General features: G+C 42.1%; 1 protein-coding gene across 1 annotated transcript in view; it reads left to right on the forward strand.

Moving 5' to 3' along the window:
- The window catches only part of LOC310987580 (neuronal acetylcholine receptor subunit alpha-7-like), a gene marked incomplete at both ends in the record, with an annotated part of 58714 nt that overhangs the window by 25191 nt on the left and 13523 nt on the right, over positions 1-20000 (forward strand). Inside the window, 4 exons of the mRNA XM_083973902.1 lie at positions 7531-7640; positions 10859-10938; positions 14614-14781; positions 19308-19502. Of these exons, the coding sequence (XP_083830028.1) occupies positions 7531-7640; positions 10859-10938; positions 14614-14781; positions 19308-19502 (553 nt within the window). The remainder of the gene's footprint in view (positions 1-7530; positions 7641-10858; positions 10939-14613; positions 14782-19307; positions 19503-20000) is intronic.

Genomic DNA, 20000 nt, shown 5'->3' on the forward strand with positions numbered 1-20000 from the left:
TCCTGATCTTGTTTCATGCGTCTGTCCAGATTTAATTATCTCTGGTTTCTGCTCCGGAGCGTCAGTGTGTTTGTAACGTGGAGAAGCACTAATCCGCCTTAATCTGCTGCTCCCGCCACCGACAAGGAGGAGGAGGAGGAGAGGAAGAGGGAGAAGGAGGAGGAGGAGGAGAGGGAGAGGGAGAGGGAGAGGGAGAAGGAGAAGGAAAAGGAGAAGGAAAAGGAGGAGTAAAAGGAGAAGGAAAAGGTGAAGGAGAAGGAAAAGGAAAGGGAGAAGGACAAGGAAAGAGAAAGGAGAAGGAAAATGAGAAGGAAAGGAGAAGGACAAGGAAAAGGAGAAGGAAGAGGAAAGGAAAGGGAGAAGGACAAGGAAAGGAAAATGAGAAGGACAAGGAAAGGTGAAGGAAAAAGAAAGGGAGAAGGACAAGGAAAGAGAAAGGAGAAGGAAAATGAGAAGGAAAGGAGAAGGACAAGGAAAAGGAGAATGAAAAGGAAAGGAAAATGAGAAGGACAAGGAAAGGGAAAGGAGAAAGAGAAGGAGAAGGTTGCTTCCTCCCTGGAGGAACTTCCTCTCCTCCTCTGCAGCTCCTTCCATCAGACCAGACACCGTTTTAGCTTTATTTAATATAAACTGTAGACCGCCTCACTTCCTCCTCCTCTTCCTCTTCCTCCTCCTTCTCCCTCTCATTGTGTGTTTTTTTAGTGAATGTCTTGAAGCGAGAGGAAACATTTCAGCAGCAGGTTGTGTGTGTGTGTGTGTGTGTGTGTGTGTGTGTGTGTGTGTGTGTGTGTGTGTGTGTGTGTGTGTGTGTGTGTGTGTGTGTGTGTGTGTGCGTGTGTGTGTAGTTTTTTAATGTCAAAGTGCTGGAAGTTTTTTCTCCTCCTGAACTTCATCTCTCTGAGAACAGAAACAGCCTCGGTATCGACATTTCCAGAGCAGAGAGAGCGTGTTGCCTTCAGGGGCGTCAGGATGAGCTCCGATTTTTACAGCGTTGTCGATAATTTTCAGTTTTTTTTTCTTCTTGTTTCAACTCAACTGCTCAAAAAAATAAAATAAATGAATAAAACACATCAGTGATTTAAAGACACAGACAACGGTCGCGTCTGATTGGCTACAGGAAGTTAATCCGGTTCCATGCCACCCGGTTCTGGTTCTGGGGCCAGTTCTGGTGGTCATGGTTCTGTCCTGTTCCTATTATACCGCAGGTCGTTTTTCCTCTTTCTTTTTTGTCCGAGTCCGGCCACCACGGGTTCGAGCCGAGAATAAATGCTCATGAGCCGCATCGAGTCCGGGTTTCAACACCTGCGGGTCCGGTCCGGTTAGATTTACGATACAACTGTTGCGTTCCTTTTTGGGGGCCGTTTGTGTTCACACACGGTAACGGTAACAGCTCCAAAGTTATGAACAAATGCCATGTGCTAACAAACTCTCTCTTATAATAAATACATTTTTAAAAAATCCATGGAGGAGAGGTCTCAATGGGGCTGAAAATTAAAATCTTAAAGTATTTTGTGTAACCTATATTTTCATCCCTAATCTGACCCGAACACAGAAAGAAAAAAAGAAGGAGAAGAAGCCGACCTGAGCGATCCGCGACCAGAACTAAACCACTAAACTAAACCAGCAGCCTGGTCGTTGAGAACCACTGAAGCTCAGCAGCGTGTTGACTTGTAGTCAAGACCGCCTGAACCGAGACCAAGACACTACCAAGACCAGAGAGTATCAAGACCAAGACCAAGACCAAGACCAAGACAAGACCAAGACCGAGACCAAGACCAAGACAGACCAAGACCAAGACCAAGACCAAGACCAAGACCAGTTGAGCTCAAGACCGAGACCGAGAACGAGACTAAAAAAAACCCAACTAGTTTCACCATATTTTGCTATTCCGCATGAGTTGTAGAACGCGAGAGGACGAGTGCCAACACGTCTGTGTCACAAAATACATGTTTGGTCCCACTTGAATGAAATCCCCCCAAAAAGCATGCCTACCTGGATATTGTAGGCTACAAATCCCTTCGAGACCGTTCTGCTAGTCCGAGACATTGTGAGACCGAGACAAGACCGAGACCACAAAAAAGTCCAAGACCGGTCTCAAGAACTACAAGTCTAGCAGCCTGCAGTGTGTTGTATCGGTTTCTGTGTCGATTACATTCTCACTGCAAACGAACCGCTCCAGTGCTCGATTGGAAACGAGACGAGACCTCCTCTTCAAGCGATCTCGGTCCACTTGTTTAGTTCCGCATCCGAGCCCGAGTCCTGTGTGTTCACATAGGAACCAAACGAACCGATCTCTGGCGTAAATCGCTCCCTGTTTCGGAACAACGTCTCCAATCGATCCAGGTGTGAAAGCTCCTTTAATGTTCAGGCCCGTTGAGAACTCGAGAAATCCAAACATCCTGCGACTGATCCCAGATCAGATCTATGGTCTGATCAGCTCAGTAGTTGTTCTTTGTTTTGACTCTTTCATTCAAGCATTTGAAGTGAAGAAACGCCACTAGACATTTCAGTTTCACCGTTTACATGACACACTTTTCATTTCTTTTGGTTTGAGAAAAGGTCTATTCCACCTCTCTGGGCTTGTTTTTATTCTGATTGAGCCTTTTATACGGAGCATTTTCATTGGATTTGGACTCTAAACCGATTGTAATCAGAACATTTGGCTTCGTGTAAACCTACACGGTCTGAACAGGGATTCAAACTATTCAGTAAAAGCTGCTCCAGAATCAGACCTCCAACCTCTAAACAAACAGGACCGGTCGGTCTCTGGCTTTATTATCGTGTCTCCACATGTTTACACAAGTTGTTGTTTTCTCCCGGTACGACGGCGTTGTCATGGCGAACAAGGCATCTCAGACTCCTCCGTGTCTCCCGGGGCGACGGTGGGTCTGTTTGTGTTAAATCCTGTTTGTGCAGCGGAGGAGAGTTTAAAAAAGCAGCAGCAGCACTGGTCCAAACGTGGCCAGTTAGAATAATATAATAATAATAATACTAATAATAACTGTGTCAGGGCGGATAATCTGGTTAAAACTGGACACAGAGTTTTATCCGAACACTGACTCTGGATCAGATCTTGTTCCAGCGGGACGTCTCCAGTCTCTTTGTGTGTTTCTCATCCTCATTAAATCCTCTTGAACTTTTTTTTTTTTTTGCGGCGTTGCGTCACTCTCAGGTCTCTTTTTGGTCTTTTTTTTTTTTTTTAGGTCTTTTTGGTCTCGTCCTCTTTGAACCTGATCAGTCGACTCGTCCTCACCTGCTCATCGAAAATTACACATTCACACAGAAACACTTTCACATCTGTCCTCTGGTCCTTCATCCTCCTCCTCCTCCTCCTCCTCCTCCTCCTCCTCCTCGTCTTCTTCTCCTCCTCTCTCTGTGTCTCTGTGGTGATTTCATGATGTTGCTGCTCTGACTGGGAGCAGACTGATGTAATTCAACAACTGAGGTTTCTATTATTATTATTTTATTATTTTTTATTTATTTTTTTACTTTAATGAAACAGAGGATTAAAGTGTAAAATTACTGATGTTACAAATGTACTTAGTACTAAGTGCTAATTACAGAAAAGCAACTTAATTACCCTAATAAAGGTAGATGTTTGTATTAAAACTCCTTCAAAATAAAGGTAGATGTTTGTATTAAAACTCCTTCAAAATAAAGGTAGATGTTTGTATTAAAACTCCTTCAAAATAAAGGTAGATGTTTGTATTAAAGCTCCTTCAAAATAAAGGTAGATGTTTGTATTAAAGCTCCTTCAAAATAAAGGTAGATGTTTGTATTAAAGCTCCTTCAAAATAAAGGTAGATTTTTCTGTTAAAGCTCCTTCAAAATAAAGGTAGATGTTTGTATTAAAACTCCTTCAAAATAAAGGTAGATGTTTGTAATAAAGCTCCTTCACAATAAAGGTAGATGTTTGAGTTAAAACTCCTTCAAAATAAAGGTAGATGTTTCTGTTAAAGCTCCATTAAAGCCTTAAAACCAGCCGTCAGGACTTCCTGTGACTTTGTGATGTCACAACAAAGCAACCATCCAACAATTTGCAACATTTGGTTTTTCTGAGTGTTTTATTCTGAAATCTACTCTATTTTGTTGTTGGATCATTTTAGAAACCTGTCAGCCAATCAGAAGAGAGGTTCAGAGCCTCCTCCTCTCTTCTGATTGGCTGACACCGACCTGTTGTTACTAGAGCTCCAGAGAGAAGCTGAGAGAGGAGATGGAAAACTACACTGAGATGGTTTTTACATCTTCTCATGGACCATCAGCCCTTCAAAATAAAAGCACAGGAGAAAAAGAAGAAAACATGGAGCTTTAATGTGAAGTCAGTCTCTCCAGTCCGACCGGTGGAGTCAGACTGGTCCGTTTCCTTGACGTCCACACTGAAGTGTTAAATGCTGCATTTTCCCAAAGGAAACTCTGAATCGTTGCCATAGTAACCGGATGGGTGAATATTTTTCAGATCCTCATCAGCTTCACGTAGAGTTGGTTTCAGAAACATCAGCTGTGTGTGTTCAAACATCCAGGTCACCGACGTCTGACGGAGAGACAGCACACACACACACACACACACACACACACACACACACACACACACACACACACACACACACACACACACACACACAGCTGACACTAATTAAAAAGTCATTTTCTGCTTCTTTACGTGTTAAATTCAAACAGATTCATCGCAGCGTGGTGATAAAAGAGAAACATCAAACACGTTTGTTACAAGTTTGTCACAAATACGAGATGAGATCGTCACACTTCAGAGTCTGTGTGTGTGTTAGTGTGTGTGTGTGTGTGTCTGCATGTCTGCATGTGTGTGTGTGTGTGTGTGTGTGTGTGTGTGTGTGTGTGTGTGTGTGTGTGTGTGTGTGTGTGTGTGTGTGTGTGTGTGTGTGTGTGGCCGATCCGACGTATAGCTTCCAACAGATTCCTCAGGGAGAAACGTCTGAGCTCAGTGACAGGAAGTAAACAAGGATGGAGGACGATGAGTGTGTGTTTGTATCTGTATGTGTGTGTGTGTGTGTGTGTGTGTGCAACCTCCAGCCATTGCAGCCTCACATCGACACACACACACACACACACACACACACACACACACACACACAGAGCAGAGATCTCAGAGAGGATCTGAAGTGTAATGAGGGCCGGCAGAGCTGTGTATGCAAATCAACACACTCCTATGTTTCTTGGCAGCACACACACACACACACACACTAACACAGACACACAAACACACACACACTTCTCTGTAACAATGCCTCTTACATAAGTGTTTGTGTGTGTGTGTGTGTGTGTGTGTGTGTGTGTGTGTGTGTGTGTGTGTGTGTGTGTGTGATGGGTGTGAGCAGCTGGAACGTGCTGCAGCTTTATCAGCTGCACTCAGACGATACAAACACACAAATTACCTCTGTTGTTTATAGAGACCCACTTCCTGTCTGTTGTCGCTTCCCTCTGTGATTTAAACAACGACCCACAAACTGCACAAATATATATAAAAAAAAATAAAAACAGTTCAATGTGCAGGAGCAGCAGCTGTTTAATCCACCACAACAACAACAAAAAGTTTCTGCTCAGTTTACCCTCAGATGACCCCTCAGTTTTTACCACCTGGACAAAAATGTCCACCTATAGTGAGAGACATTTAACATCAGTTACTCCCAAAATATGTGTGATACATAACTTATAGGGCTAAACATGAAGATCGCTTTTGACATGGGTTTCAAAAATGTTCCTGGCCAGTTGTTTTTGCAGCAAAAACACATGATTTCTCATACTATGTATTTTTTTTTTTTTTTTTTTTTGTATTATTATTTTTTATTCCTGTCTCTATTCTGAAGGTTTTTACAGAGGGGATTGTTGATATATCATTCATACAACATTTTATTCCAAAAAACAAAAACAAAAAAAGCGATATCTGATTTTTTTTTTATGGCTGGTGACTATTTTAGTGATAAAAAGAGATAAAATCCCAAATCCCCTTGGTGAAAACGTCTGACTCTAATGTGTCAACAAAATAAAACAAGAATTTTGAAAGTAGCTTTATCCATTGTTCAGATTTCTGTTCTGGAAATGTGTGCAAATTAGCGCATATTTAATTAGATAATGCCCCATTTTACACATTTGAACATTATATTTGACAAAACTTGTAATACCAAAAATATTTGTCTTAATGTGAGTGATAAATTTGGGAAGTTTCATGGTGATATCTTTTTACCTTAAAATACATAAAATAAAATAAAAAACCATAGGTGGAGGTGGACATTTTTGTCCAGCAAAGGGTCATGGATGTTGTAAAAATGCATTACGAGTCCAAAAAATGGACTTTCATTCTGAAATAAGCCCCCAGTGACCTTTCATTTGACCGTCGGGAGTTGGGAAAGTGTGAGAGGTGAACGACAAAAATGTCCAGGGGTCATCTGAGGGTAACAAGTGCAGATGTCTGTACTAAAGGTTGAATATGTAGAATCTTTATTAAAAGCTATATTTTTTCAAAAATAATACACCCACGAGGTGTTAGAGGGGTGCAGAATGAAAGTATTGTTTTTCCATAAAAAAGTATATTTAATCTGAATTAATTATTTTAACATGTTTTTACCGGGTTCGACAGTGACTTTCTGTTTACATCGTACCTGCAGTCGCCGCCATTGTGGCTCAATTCTCCGCTGTTTTCCTCCCGGTAGTTCGCATTTGTTTTCCAACGAAGCCTTTTTAATAATCAATCGGTGGATCAATAGATTATCATATACATGTTACGATGCCTGTATTTGTTTAGTCTCATCTGTCATAAACAAGAGATCCTGTAACAAGTTACACACTGCAAAAACTCAAAATCTTACCAAGAATATTTGTCTTATTTCTAGTAAAAAATAAATCTAATTATAGGCTACTTAAAATAAGACTCATCACATTAAAAAGCAGCTTGTTTTTAGACACTTTTTACTTCTTTCAAGCAGATTTTCACTTGAAATAAGTAGAAAAATCTGATAGTGGAGCAAGTTTTTCTTTCTTATTACAAGCACAAAAAACTTGCTTTCATTTTTCTACTTATTTCAAGTGAAAATTAGTTTGAAACAAGTAAAAATGATCTAAAAACAAGTTGATTTTTAGGTGATGAGTCTTATTTTAAGTGTAAAGAGATTAGTTTTGACTAGAAATGAGACATTTTGACAAGAAATAAGACAAATATTCTTGGAAAGATTTTGAGTTTTTACAAGTCATCCAAAGCTGTTTAAAGAAGGTAAAAATGAAACACAAGATAAATATCCTGCATAGTTCTCCTCCTCTGTGTCCTCTGGTCAGAACAGCATCCCTAGCAACGGTGGTTTTTACATAGCAACGGTCTGGCAACCGACTGCTAGAATTACTTTTAAGTTGTTGTTGTTGACTATCTTGATCTGGTAATTCTCCATATTCAACCTCTAATGCCAGTGTGTGTGTGTGTGTGTGTGTGTGTGTGTGTGTGTGTGTGTGTGTGTGTGTGTGTGTGTGTGTGTGTGTGTGTGTGTGTGTGTGTGTGTGTGTGTGTAGTATTGGACAGACTTCTACCTGCAGTGGAACACGTCCGACTACCCAGGTGTGACCAACGTCCGGTTCCCCGACAGCCAGATCTGGAGGCCGGACATCCTGCTGTACAACAGGTAACCAGCAGAGTTACTGTTACTAGTTACTTTACACAAAAAGTAACTGAGTTGAGACATTATAAAAGTAACAAATTAACTGGAAAAAGTAACTCTTGTCTTACTTTTATTATGAATTGCTCAAATATGTTGAATTAATTGGACTCTGCGTACGTTTAAAAAAAAAAAATCGTTTTAGCATTTCATCCAAACAGAAACTAGCAATGGAAACATCTACATCTTGGAAAAACCTCCCAAATATTGCCAAAACATTTTTACGCTCTCATCAGCCGGTTTTTCATATGTGTCGATATTTAAACACTTTTTTTTCATATGGTAACACTTTATAATAAATACACACTATTAAGCTTTAGTTAAGCATTAATAAATACTGAATTATTCATGTATAACACATGAATACTCATCAGTATGTAATTTATAAATATAGTTTGTTCTTATCAATGAAGAGTAAAACATTTTTAACTGTGTTTTCATTGGTGTCCGTTGGGTGAATGCGATGTATGATGTAAAAGCGCTTTGGGTATCGTTGCAGGTATAAAGCGTTATATAAATACAGACCATTTACCATTTGAGGGTTATTTTAATAAAACTTAGGTGTGTGAGGTCCAATCATCCAACTCAGTCTGATAACTCAGGCGGTGTCACACAGTAACATGTCTGTGTGGTTAACCAAACAATAGTTCCTTCTGTTACTAGACTTTACGAAAACTACGGCTCATTCACAAAAACTCCTTTCAATGGAAACCTGCACACCTGCAAACAGGAATTGTACTTTTTCGAAAATGTAGAAATCTCGCTTTTAATTTGCAAAAACCTGTGATGGAAACGCAGCTACTGAAAGATAGATGACTGATTGATTGATGGATGGATGGACGCCCAACAGTGTGAGGCTCCGCCCACTTTCTCCTGCAGCTTTAATTCTTGAACCATCGCTGCTGCGTTTAAGCTGCATCATTACTGCTAAAAATCATATTGTATTGTATCACTTTAACATTCAGTTTCATCTCTGCAGTTTAACTTCCTCCACTTCTAAAGAGAAACGATCGATAAAGTTTCTCCTTTAAAATGTAAAAAAAAAAACGTCAGAACAAAGAACAACAGGATCCATGTTTTCTCTTCCCTTTCCCCACGGATCGATGGAGTTGAACCGAGGCCTCGTGTCGGACCGAGGAGGTTTTTATCCACAAACGCTGGAGACGACTCACTTTGCTCCGTCGTCACGGTTTATTTCCGTCGCCTCGGCGCTGATTCAGCTAATTCCCTTCCTGTTATCGGCGCCAAAGATAGGTTCCTCTCTCTGTCAGGATTAACACCTCAGTGTGAGCTCACATCAGAGCTGGGGGGGGAGGAGGGGGGGTGAGGGGGGGTCGGGGGCTCTCTGCTGGATGCTAAACAGCGTTTCAGCTCATTAACTGAGCAGCAGCGTTCAGGAGCAAAGTTTGATGTTGGTGGGAAGAGGCCGGCTGTTAGAGCAGGACTGTGGGTCTGGTGGTCATTAATGAGGAGGAGGAGGAGGAGGAGGAGGAGGAAGGTGGGGGCTGGGGGGGGGCAGATACACAGACTTTGAATTATTATCAGGCACAGAGTCAAGTTTTAAAACAAACTTGTGTGTTTTCACTTCTTGAACAAACTCTCAGAGGAAACGGCAGCGCTGCTCTTCTCTTGGTGCTGGCTGGTTTTTCACTTTCAGTTTCAACACCACACTGCAAAAACTCAAAATCTTTTATTTCCAAGAATATTTGTCTTATTTCTTGTCAAAATGTCGAATTTCTACTCAAAACTAATCTCTTTCCACTTAAAATAAGACTTATCATCTAAACGTGATCTTGTTTTCAGATAATTTTCACTTGTTTCCAACAAATTTTCACTTGAAATAAGTAGAAAAATCTGCCAGTGAAAGTTAGTTTTTTGTGTTTGTAATAAGAAAGAAAGACTTGCTCAAATTTTCAAGTGCAAATCTGCTAGAAATAAGTAAAAAAGTGTCTAAAAACAAGCTGCTTTTAATGTGATGAGTCTCATTTTAAGTAGAATGAGATTTGTTTTGACTAGAAATGAGACAAATATTTTTTGCAGTGTAGGTGGGTTTACATGGACATTTTTAAACGGTTTCAATAGGTTTGGGAGACCAAACTGATTGAAAATGCTTCATATAAACACCTCAAACCGTCTCAATTACCTCAAACTGATTGAACTTCCAATGGGTTTGAAGGATTTAGTTTAAACCTTTTCTAAAGCGTTCTGTCTGTCATGTAAACCTTGAAGCGGGTTGATTTCTGGCTGCGCTCGTTCTCCACATGCTCAGGACTTGACGTACTAACACATGCATGAGCATGCTCAGGAGCTGTGCCTGGCTGCCACTCGAGAAAATGTCAAGCAAGAAATCCTCCGCCCAAAGATAGATGTAACAAGATGTGGGTGTTGCTCTTTTTTTTAATGAAGAAAAGATAATCATTTGGTGCATCATGTAACTACGTGTTACAAAATGTGATATTGTGTTCAAAATTTTATTACAAAATGTGGCGTTCTTACATAATGCGGCGCTACAGGCACTTTGGAGATCATTTGATCTTCCACTTGCTGAACTGTTCACATTAAAGGGACAATGAGGAGTTTGCTTTTGGTTCTAAAAGAGTCTCATGAATGTGGATGAATCTACGTTACCACTTGTTAATGGGTCCATTTTCAATAAATATATCGTTTTGTCTTTATAGTTATCTTGCTATTATTATTTAGTGGTCAACTCACCCAGCATTTCCTAGTTTAGTTTTCCCGGACGCTGCCCGGCGGCTCATGGGAATAACGACGCCGGATCATCGTTTATGGTCTGAAGTACGACGGTATGTGATCGTCCTCGAACCTCTCGAACTTTCATTCTTGATCAATGAAAAGATTCTTGGCAAATGTTTCGCTTTAGTCCGTCTTGCATCGGTCTAAGAATTTCGCCGTGCGCGCTGAGGCTCATGGGAAATGTAGTGAAAACACTTCGCTTTCCAAAACTCCTGGTTGTCCCTTTAACAGAAACTTTGGACCAGCGGCTGAGGGTGGCCACTTGTTTCCAGCTGTTTGTGTGTGTGTGTGTGTGTGTGTGTGTGTGTGTGTGTGTGTGTGTGTGTGTGTGTGTGTGTGTGTGTGTGTGTGTGTGTGTGTGTGTGTGTGTGTGTGTGGCTGCAGCCATGATGAAGCTCTGACATCATCATCATCATCTCTCTCTCTCTCAGCGCTGACGAGCGGTTCGACGCCTCCTTCCACACCAACATCCTGGTCAACTCCACCGGATACTGTCAGTACCTGCCCCCAGGTAACACACACACACACACACACACACACACACACACACACACACACACACACACACACACACACACACACACACACACACACACTCAGATACTGTAGATCAGAGGTGGGTAGAGTAGCCAAACATTTTACTCAAGTAAGAGTATAGTTACTTTAGAATAATATTACTCAAGTAAAAGTAAAAAGTAGCCAACGAAATATTTACATGAGTAAGAGTAAGTAAAGTAAAGTACTTATTAGTGAAAAAACTACTCAAGTACTGAGTAACTGCTGAGTCATCTCTGATTTATTGGGTAATGATCAGCGCATGAATCAAATCAAATCAAATCAAATACACAAAAATACAAAATAGCAATGAACAAATTCAGACATTGCCAACGAACAACATTTAACAACTAAAACAATAAATTAAGTAACATTAGGTAAGGCAAATTAAGCCAGAATAACTTCACGTCACCACTTGGATTTAACTAAACTTTTAGGTTAGATAGGCTATGTCAAGATTTGTAACAATTTATATAATACAAAACACCAAAGATGTGTATAAATGAAAATGATGTGCACAAGTAAAATAAAAATATAAGATATGAACAACCACATTATTAGGCTAAAAGGTGAATTTAATTTTTATTTTTTATTTTTTTAATTTGAATGTCCGGCCACCAAGGGGTCTGTTGAGAAAAATTCTGGCCCTTCGACACATAAAATTGCCTACGCTATCGGTCAGAGCATCCTATTGGATTATTATTGCATGGATTATTATGTTTCACCTGGCAACAACTTGTTTAACTCTAACTTATGCAGCCTCATTTCTTAAACAACCATGTTGAAGACACATCCTGTGGTCGTATAAGATGTTAATCTCTTTCTGAATGGTCACATTTTTCGAATCAAGCAAATAAAACATCTAAGGAGATTGCTGAGACTAGAACTGGGTTAAAAACTGTCCAACACATTATTAAAGACTGGAAGGAGACTGGGAAACCATCATGTGGTCCAGTGTGACCACAGAGTCCAGACCTGAACCCACTGAGAGTCTCTGAAACATTAATGCAACTCTAGATGGAAATAAATGTTGTGACGTTGCAGAAACTCATTGAAACGATGCCACAGTGAAAACATGGCGTAATCAAAGCTACACACTGCAAAAACTCCAAATCTTCCCAAGAACATTTGTCTTATTTCTTGTCAAAATGTCTCATTTCTAGTCAAAACTAAACTCTTTTCATGTAAAATGCGACTCGTCACCTAAAAAATAACTTGTTTTTAGATCATTTTCACTTGTATCAAACAAATTTTTACTTAAAATAAGTAGAAAAATCTGCCAGTGAAAGCTTTTTTTGTTCTTGTAATAAGAAAGAAAAACTTATCAGATTTTTCGACTTATTTCAAGTGGAAATATGCTTAAAAGAAGTAAAAAGTGTCTAAAAACAAGCTGCTTTTAATGTGATGAGTCTTATTTTAAGTAGAATGAGATTTGTTTGGACTAGAAATGAGACAAATATTCTTGGTAAGATTTTGAGTTTTTGCAGTGCATGCAGTCCAACGAAATATTAGAGTGTGAATTTTGTTTTGGAGTCATGTGACAGAGCCTCTGTTGGAGGTATCTTTGTCAAAACATAAACACACAGATCACGCACTGGATTGATAAAAAGAGGTAGCGAGTAGGATGTAGCTGAATGTAACGGAGTAAAAGTAGTAGCTTCTTTCACAAATATAATCAAGTAAAAGTAAAAAGTATGCTGCGTTAAAACTACGCTGATTCGTACAGTTTATCCAAATAGTTACTGAGGTAAATGTAACAGAGTAAATGTAGCGCGTTGCTAACCTCACACCTCTGGCTGTAGACTGGAAACAGATTAGAAAACACTTTTATCTGCTGTTCATCACAGACTGAAGAAGATTCATCTGTTCAAGGCCACACACACACACACACACACACACACACACACACACACACTGAGGGGGGAGGGGAGTCATCAGGAGGTCGAGGGGTCGACATGAGGAGGTCAGGAGGAGTTATGATCCTCATCCTCATCACCATGATGGACGTCCACTCGTCTTATTCCTCATCTCATCTCGTCGTTTTGTTTTATATTTTATTTATTCATTTGTGTTGAAACAAACTTTAATATCTAGAAAAAAATTATATATATTTAAAAAATATATATGAATATGAATGTAAAACTGTGTGTGGAGACAGTTGAACCATCGTGAGTGAATCAGACTCAGACTTCAGTTCTGTCAGTGAGAGGAGAGAAACTCATCAGCTGATCGGTGATCAATAACCAATAAAATGTGGTTAACAGCTCCATTACTGCTGACAGCTGGCATTGATCACTGCTCATCAGGAGGAGGAGGAGGAGGAGGAGGAGGAGGAGGAAGAGGAGGAAGAGGAGGAGGAGGAAGAGGCTTCAACAGGAGATTTAATGTGATGTAATAAAAATCAAAACAGAGAATTTCACAATTTCCTCTTTTTTTCATTTTTTTTCGTCGTCACCTCGGCTTCTCTTCCTCTTCGTGGCGTTATTTATGGTTGCACCTGAAGGTCACGTCGTGGTTGTCATGGTCGTGGTCGTGGTCGTTATCGTGGTGGTTGTCGTGGCGATGTCTCAGCTGTGTGGTGATTTATCCCGGGGCTCAGGTGTCGGCTGCTCTCAGATCAGATTGTTTTTCTCTCCTGCTCAGAGTTAATGGAAACTTCTTCTGTTGATGTTGTTGTTGTCACACCAGCACTGGACTCTTCCTCTTCCTCCTCCTCCTCCTCCTCCTCCTCCTCCTCTCTGTCCTCACTGCTTTTGCCTCTCCCTGCTCCTCTTCATCCTCCTCCTCCTTCTCTTACTCTACTTCTCCTCCTGAAATCATCCTCTTTTTCCTCCTTCTGCCTCATCCTGCTCCTCCTTCTCCTCCCTCCTCTTTCTCGTCCTACTTCTTTTTCCTCCTTCTCCTTCCTCCTCCACAACCTTGTCCTCCTCCTTCTCCTCCTCCTCCCTCCTCTTCCTCCTCCTCTTCTCCCTTCTGCTCCCTCCTCCCTGTCCTCACTGCTCCTTCTGTTTGGTTCTCCTCCTCCTCTTCCTCTTCCTTCTCCTCCCTCGTCCTCTTCCGCTTCTGCCTCTTCCCTCCTCCTCTTACTCTTCCTCCTTCTCCTCCTGAAATCATCCTCTTTTTTCTCCTTCTCCTCTTTCTCCTCCTCAACCTTGTCCTTCTCCTCTCCCTTCTCCTCCCTCCTCCTCTTCCCCTTCTGCCTTATCCTACTCCTCTTCCTCCTCCTCCTCCTCTTACTCTTCCTACTTCTTTTTCCTCCTTCTCCCCTTCCTCCTCTTCAACCTTGTCCTCCTCCTTCTCCTCCTCCTCCCTCCTTCCCCTCCTTTTCCTCCTCTCTGTCCTTCTGCTTTTATTCCTGAAGTCAGAGAGTCTGAAATCCTCCTCCTCTTTTCCCTCCTCCTCTTCTTCTTCCAGCTTGTTATTTATTTTCTGCATGTATTTTTTGATAACGATCTCCCGCTGACACTCACAAACACAAACAGTCATTTTCTGTTTCTCGCTGAGCTCCTTTTTCCCTCCAGTGTTACTAATCTTTGTTTACTTTTATTTTTTTGCTGCAGTCTTTATCTTCCTCCGCTCAGCCGTCGCCTCCTCCTGTGTGTTTGTTTAATATTTGTGTCATATATTTCAGGGATATTTAAAAGCACCTGCTACATCGACGTGCGCTGGTTCCCCTTCGACGTGCAGCGCTGCGACCTGAAGTTCGGCTCGTGGACGTACGGCGGCTGGAGCCTGGACCTGCAGATGGTCGAGGCCGACATCACCGGGTACATCGCCAACGGAGAGTGGGACCTCGTGGGTAAGAGACGGAGAAAATGAGTGGTCAACAGCTGCAGAGAAGTTCAGATTAGTTTAGTTTTTAGTTCATCTGGGGTCATATTTTCTCAAAATATTACCACTTTATTCCCTGAAATATTACATTATTTTCCAGAAATTTCTCTTACATTTTTCCAAAATTCACTAATTTGAATGTACATTAACTTGTACAATATCTCAGAACAAATATTTAGCCTATGTATTTCTGATGTTTGCTTCAAAACTTTGTCCTCAAGACCTGCTGCTGCTGCTGGTCTCTTAAAGGGGGCGGAGTCACGGTCTGTTGGTCTCCTAAAGGGGGCGGAGTCGCGGTCTGTTGGTCTCCTAAAGTGGGCGGAGTCATGTTCTGCTGGTCTCCTAAAGGGGGCGGAGTCACGGTCTGCTGGTCCCCTAAAGCGGGCGGAGTCACGGTCTGCTGGTCTCCTAAAGGGGGCGGAGTCACGGTCTGCTGGTCCCCTAAAGTGGGCGGAGTCACAGTCTGCTGGTCTCCTAAAGTGGGCGGAGTCACGGTCTGCTGGTCTCCTAAAGGGGGCGGAGTCACGGTCTGCTGGTCCCCTAAAGTGGGCGGAGTCACAGTCTGCTGGTCTCCTAAAGCGGTGGTTTGAACATTTGATCGATCTGATTCGACAGCACAGGTCACATCTGATGGAGCAGAGGATCAATCTCACCTTTTTTTTTTAATAACTGGCCTGAGATCAGTGAGTCATGATGCAGGTGATGACCACATGCTCTGGTTTAGTGATAATGTCTCATTTCACAGGTGGACGGACATGAATGAGACGTGTGATTGGACCATCTGTCTGGATTATATGTGATAGACTGGACACACAAACACACACACACACACACACACACAGGACAGGAGAAGAAAAGATGTTTTTTTTTTGTTCTTTTCCAACCGGGGAGACATGACCGGCCTTTGAATGCAGCCTTTCTGAAAGATGCATGATGCCGTTGCCATGGAGACGGGAATAACACAAACAGAGTGGAAAAGGAAAAGACGAGAAAGGAAATGATAATGATGAAAATTAAAAAAAAAAAAAACACCCCATCTGGTCTCTTTTTATCATCAATAATCAATCATCAATAGGCAAGGCAAGGCAAGGCATCTTTATTTATATAGCGCATTTCATACCAAGGCAACTCAATGTGCTTTACATAAAGACAAAACTTTTTTTTTTTTAAAGAGAAGCATAAAACAGAATGAAAACAAACAAACATTAAAAACAGAGTTAAAAGCCAGAGCAAATAAAAGTCAAATAAAAGAAAATAGATCAAGTTAAATGTTCTTAAAAGGAGTTCAGCTAAAAGCACGTGAAAAGAGAAATGTTTTTAACCTGGATTTAAAAGTGCTCACAGTTGGAACTGATCTCAATAGGACACACATTTGTTCCTGCCTCACAGAAGTTCAGGAAATAAGTTTATCTCTAACCAGGTCCAGAACCAGGTCCTGAACCAGAACTGGAACCAGAACCAAAACTAAGGGCACACTCACACTAGGGCCAGTTGATCCGTGCCGTGCTGAAGCCCGAATGCCCCCCCTCCCCTGTCCCCCGCTGGCCTGCACTCACACTACCTTGAACCCAAGCGTGCTGAAGCACAGTTGCCTCCGACACATACGTCATCACGTTGATGTACCAACACGGCGGATGCGCTCTGACTGCAGAAAGAACGGCGCTTTGACCGGTTGTCATGGTTATCTTGAAGTTTAATCAAAGCGATGTTAACTAGCGATGTTTACGGCGCGACGTAATCGTTAAGTGACTGTTGTTTACATGCGGTTGCAGACACATGGTGGAGAACGAGCCCACAGCGCATTACGTGTGCGCATTCCTGGCCAAGCGTACCGTGCCCAAGCACACCTCTCCCAACCGTGCCGGGCCAGGGAAGTGTACCGTACTCAGGTACGGAACACTTGCACTCACACCAGCAATAGAATCCGGACTTTAGGGGGCAAACGTGCTTGGGCACGGTACGATTGCCTGGTGTGAGTGCGCCCTAAAACTGGTACAAGAACCAGAACCAGAACCAGTACTAGAACCAGAACCAAAACTAAGGGCGCACTCACACCAGGCAATCGTACCGTGCCCAAGCACGTTTGCCCCCTAAAGTCCGGATTCTATTGCTGGTGTGAGTGCAAGTGTTCCGTACCTGAGTAGGGTACACTTCCCTGGCCCGATAACCATGACAACCGGTCAAAGCGCCGTTCTTTCTGCAGTCAGAGCGCATCCACCGTGTTGGTACATCAACGTGATGACGTATGTGTCGGAGGCAACCGTGCTTCAGCACGCTTGGGTTCAAGGTAGTGTGAGTGCAGGCCAGCGGGGGACAGGGGAGGGGGGGCATTTGCGCCCTAAAACCGGTATAAGACCCAGAACCAAGTCCAGAACCAGAATGAGGACCACAATCAGAACCAGTACCAGTACCGGTACCAGAACCAGAACCAGAACCAGGACTAGGACTAGGAGCTCCTGTTAGACCAGAACAGGAACAAAACCAAAACCAGAACTGAGTCGACTTCAGCTGTGGATCCTGACCTCACTGTTCACACCTGTTCTGGTTCTGGTTCTGGTTCTGACCCGACGGAGGACTGTGAGGGAGGAAGATGAGGACGAGGACGAGGATGAAGATCTTCTCTGGTGGAATAAAGGATGAAATGAACAGAGAGTTACTGTAAAGACAAGTGTAGAGGAAGTTTCTCAGCCAATCGGCCGTTCACAGGAACTTAATTGAAAATCTCAGCAGTTTGTTTCACATTTACCCCCCAAACCCCCTCCTCCCCCTGCCCCCCCCTCCCCCCTCCTCCCCCTCCACAGATTGAAACCAGTGTACTGAACGATGTAGCCACGTGTCGGCTAATGAAAAGCAGCCGGGCGTACGGCGCCGAGCACTGAGGATAAAACAGGAGCAGGAGGAGGAGAGGGGGGGGGGGGGGGGGGGGGTTATCTGCTGCGTCGTCCAGTAATTAATCAGTAAAATAACCAGAAAGAAAGAGAGAGGGAAGAAGAAGAGGAAGAAGAAGGTAGAGAGGGAAACTCTGAGCTGAGGCTAAAACACTGACAGAGGAGGCAGGACAGAGTCAATTCAAGAGACTTTATTTGTCTCTAAGAGCAAATAATGTGCACAAGCAGTAGAACAAATTCGGTTTCACATTATTAAATAAAATATTGAAATCAATTTATGGTCGCATGACAAGTTTGCCTTGTGCTAAGCTAAGCTAATTGCCTCCTGACCTGCTCTGGTTCGTATTGAAAAAGTTTCCCCTTAAACACGGCGTTGTTTCAACAAATTGTTTCACTGAAAACGATTCCAAACGCTGAGGTAGAAATGCCGTGCAATGTGGGTTCTTTGTCTTTAATAGAAGGGTATCGACTATTTTGTCTATTTAAGTTCACTCAATGTTGACAGGGAGTCGTTTCAGTGCAAATATGGCGATCAATGATGATTTAATAGAGAGATTCAGCTGCAGTGTCCAACAGTACAGTAGTCAACTGTTGTTGTTGTGTTACGTCCATAGACTGTATCGTCTAGAGGTGTAAACGTGGCTCAGGTTACAGGTGACTTTCACTTCCTGTTTCAGTGCCCTCTGTATAATGAACTGATGAAATCCATGTTTGAAAAAGTTCAGGTGAAGAACCCCGACTTAGAGTACTGTATGTTGGGCTGGATTTTCAAGGAGGATTTCTATGTCTTAGCCAGATTTATTGAAAAAGCCTGAACTCTGAGACAGAAAACATTACATCTAGTGCAGCATGGCATTTTTCATCAGAATCATTCACTTGGTGATAAAAGCATGCAAATTTACTCACTAAATACTCACTGGCCACCCAAAAAAATCCAATATGGCGGCCATTTTTCAAGATGGCTTCCGGGTATTGTACCAATATGTCCGATATCAGCATGTAATCATCAAAATTAATTCATTTTGGTCTAAAGTTTTTTATGTGACCATCGGAGAGTATTCATACCAAGTGAACGATTCTTGCCACAATCTGCTTCACTAATTGTCTAGTGTCTAGTAAACCCATGTGGGCAGTAATGTGAATGACACTTTAAATCAATTGTTTCATAAAAGATCCACTTTGGATGTCTACATGAAAACCCTGGGGCGGTGTTTTCAGATTTTCCCATTCTGGGACCCGTTTCCAAAAATACTGTTTTCGCCGAAACAATAAATAACTTATGCTGATTCATTTACACTCGTGTCCTTGTGGACGAGCTCTTACTTTCACTTTCATCAGATGGAAAAAAAAATAAAAAATTCTCCAGTGCTGCGTTGAAGAAAACTCAGTGTTTGTTTTTCTCTCTTCTAATCTGTGAATGGATCAATGTTAAACTCTCACCACTGTTTTTAAAATGCAACAAGACGAGAGAAGTTCAAGAAAGTGAAGGAAAATAAAATCACACCGTGCAGATTAGAAGGAAAGGTCAGGAAGTTAAACGACTGAGTGAACTTTCTGTCGACTCCTCGTTGATGTTGTTATGTTGTTGATGTTGTGTTGTGTTCAGAGGTGCCCGGGCGGAGGAACGAGCGTTTCTACGACTGCTGCAAGGAGCCGTATCCTGACGTGACCTTCACCGTGGTGATGAGGAGGAGGACGCTCTACTACGGCCTCAACCTGCTCATCCCGTGCGTCCTCATCTCCACGCTGGCGCTGCTGGTCTTCCTGCTGCCGGCCGACTCCGGGGAGAAGATCTCGCTGGGTCAGTCTGTGTGAATCTTTATTGACGCCGACAGTCTTATTGCAACATATTTAAATGTCAAAGTATGACAGTTTCCAGTTGTCGTCTTCAAAACCGATTGATTTGACCCTTCAAAATAAAACAAAGTCACCTTTTCATGTCAATGAAAAGTGATTTTTTAGGTTTTTTGACTCTGAAGACGTAAAACTCTGACTTTTCTGCTCCTTAATCAATTACACCTCCCTAAAAATGCATGTTCTTCTTCTCATGTCTTTTATTTTGAAGGGTTGATCCATGAGAACATCTAAAAACCATCTCCTCTCTCTTTCAGCTTCTCTCTGGAGCTCTAGTAACAACAGGTCGGTGTCAGCCAATCAGAAGAGAGAGTTTCTGAGCCTCTCTTCTGTTTGGCTGACTTTCTGAAAATAAAAGATTTTAGAATAAAACACTCAGAGAAACCAAATCCTGCAAGTTGTTGGATGGTGTTGTCCAGGTGGTGAGGGGGCGGGGCTTAGTTGT

Source organism: Trachurus trachurus, assembly GCF_905171665.1.
Source record: "Trachurus trachurus genome assembly, chromosome: 6".
NCBI classification, from domain to species: Eukaryota; Metazoa; Chordata; class Actinopteri; order Carangiformes; family Carangidae; genus Trachurus; species Trachurus trachurus.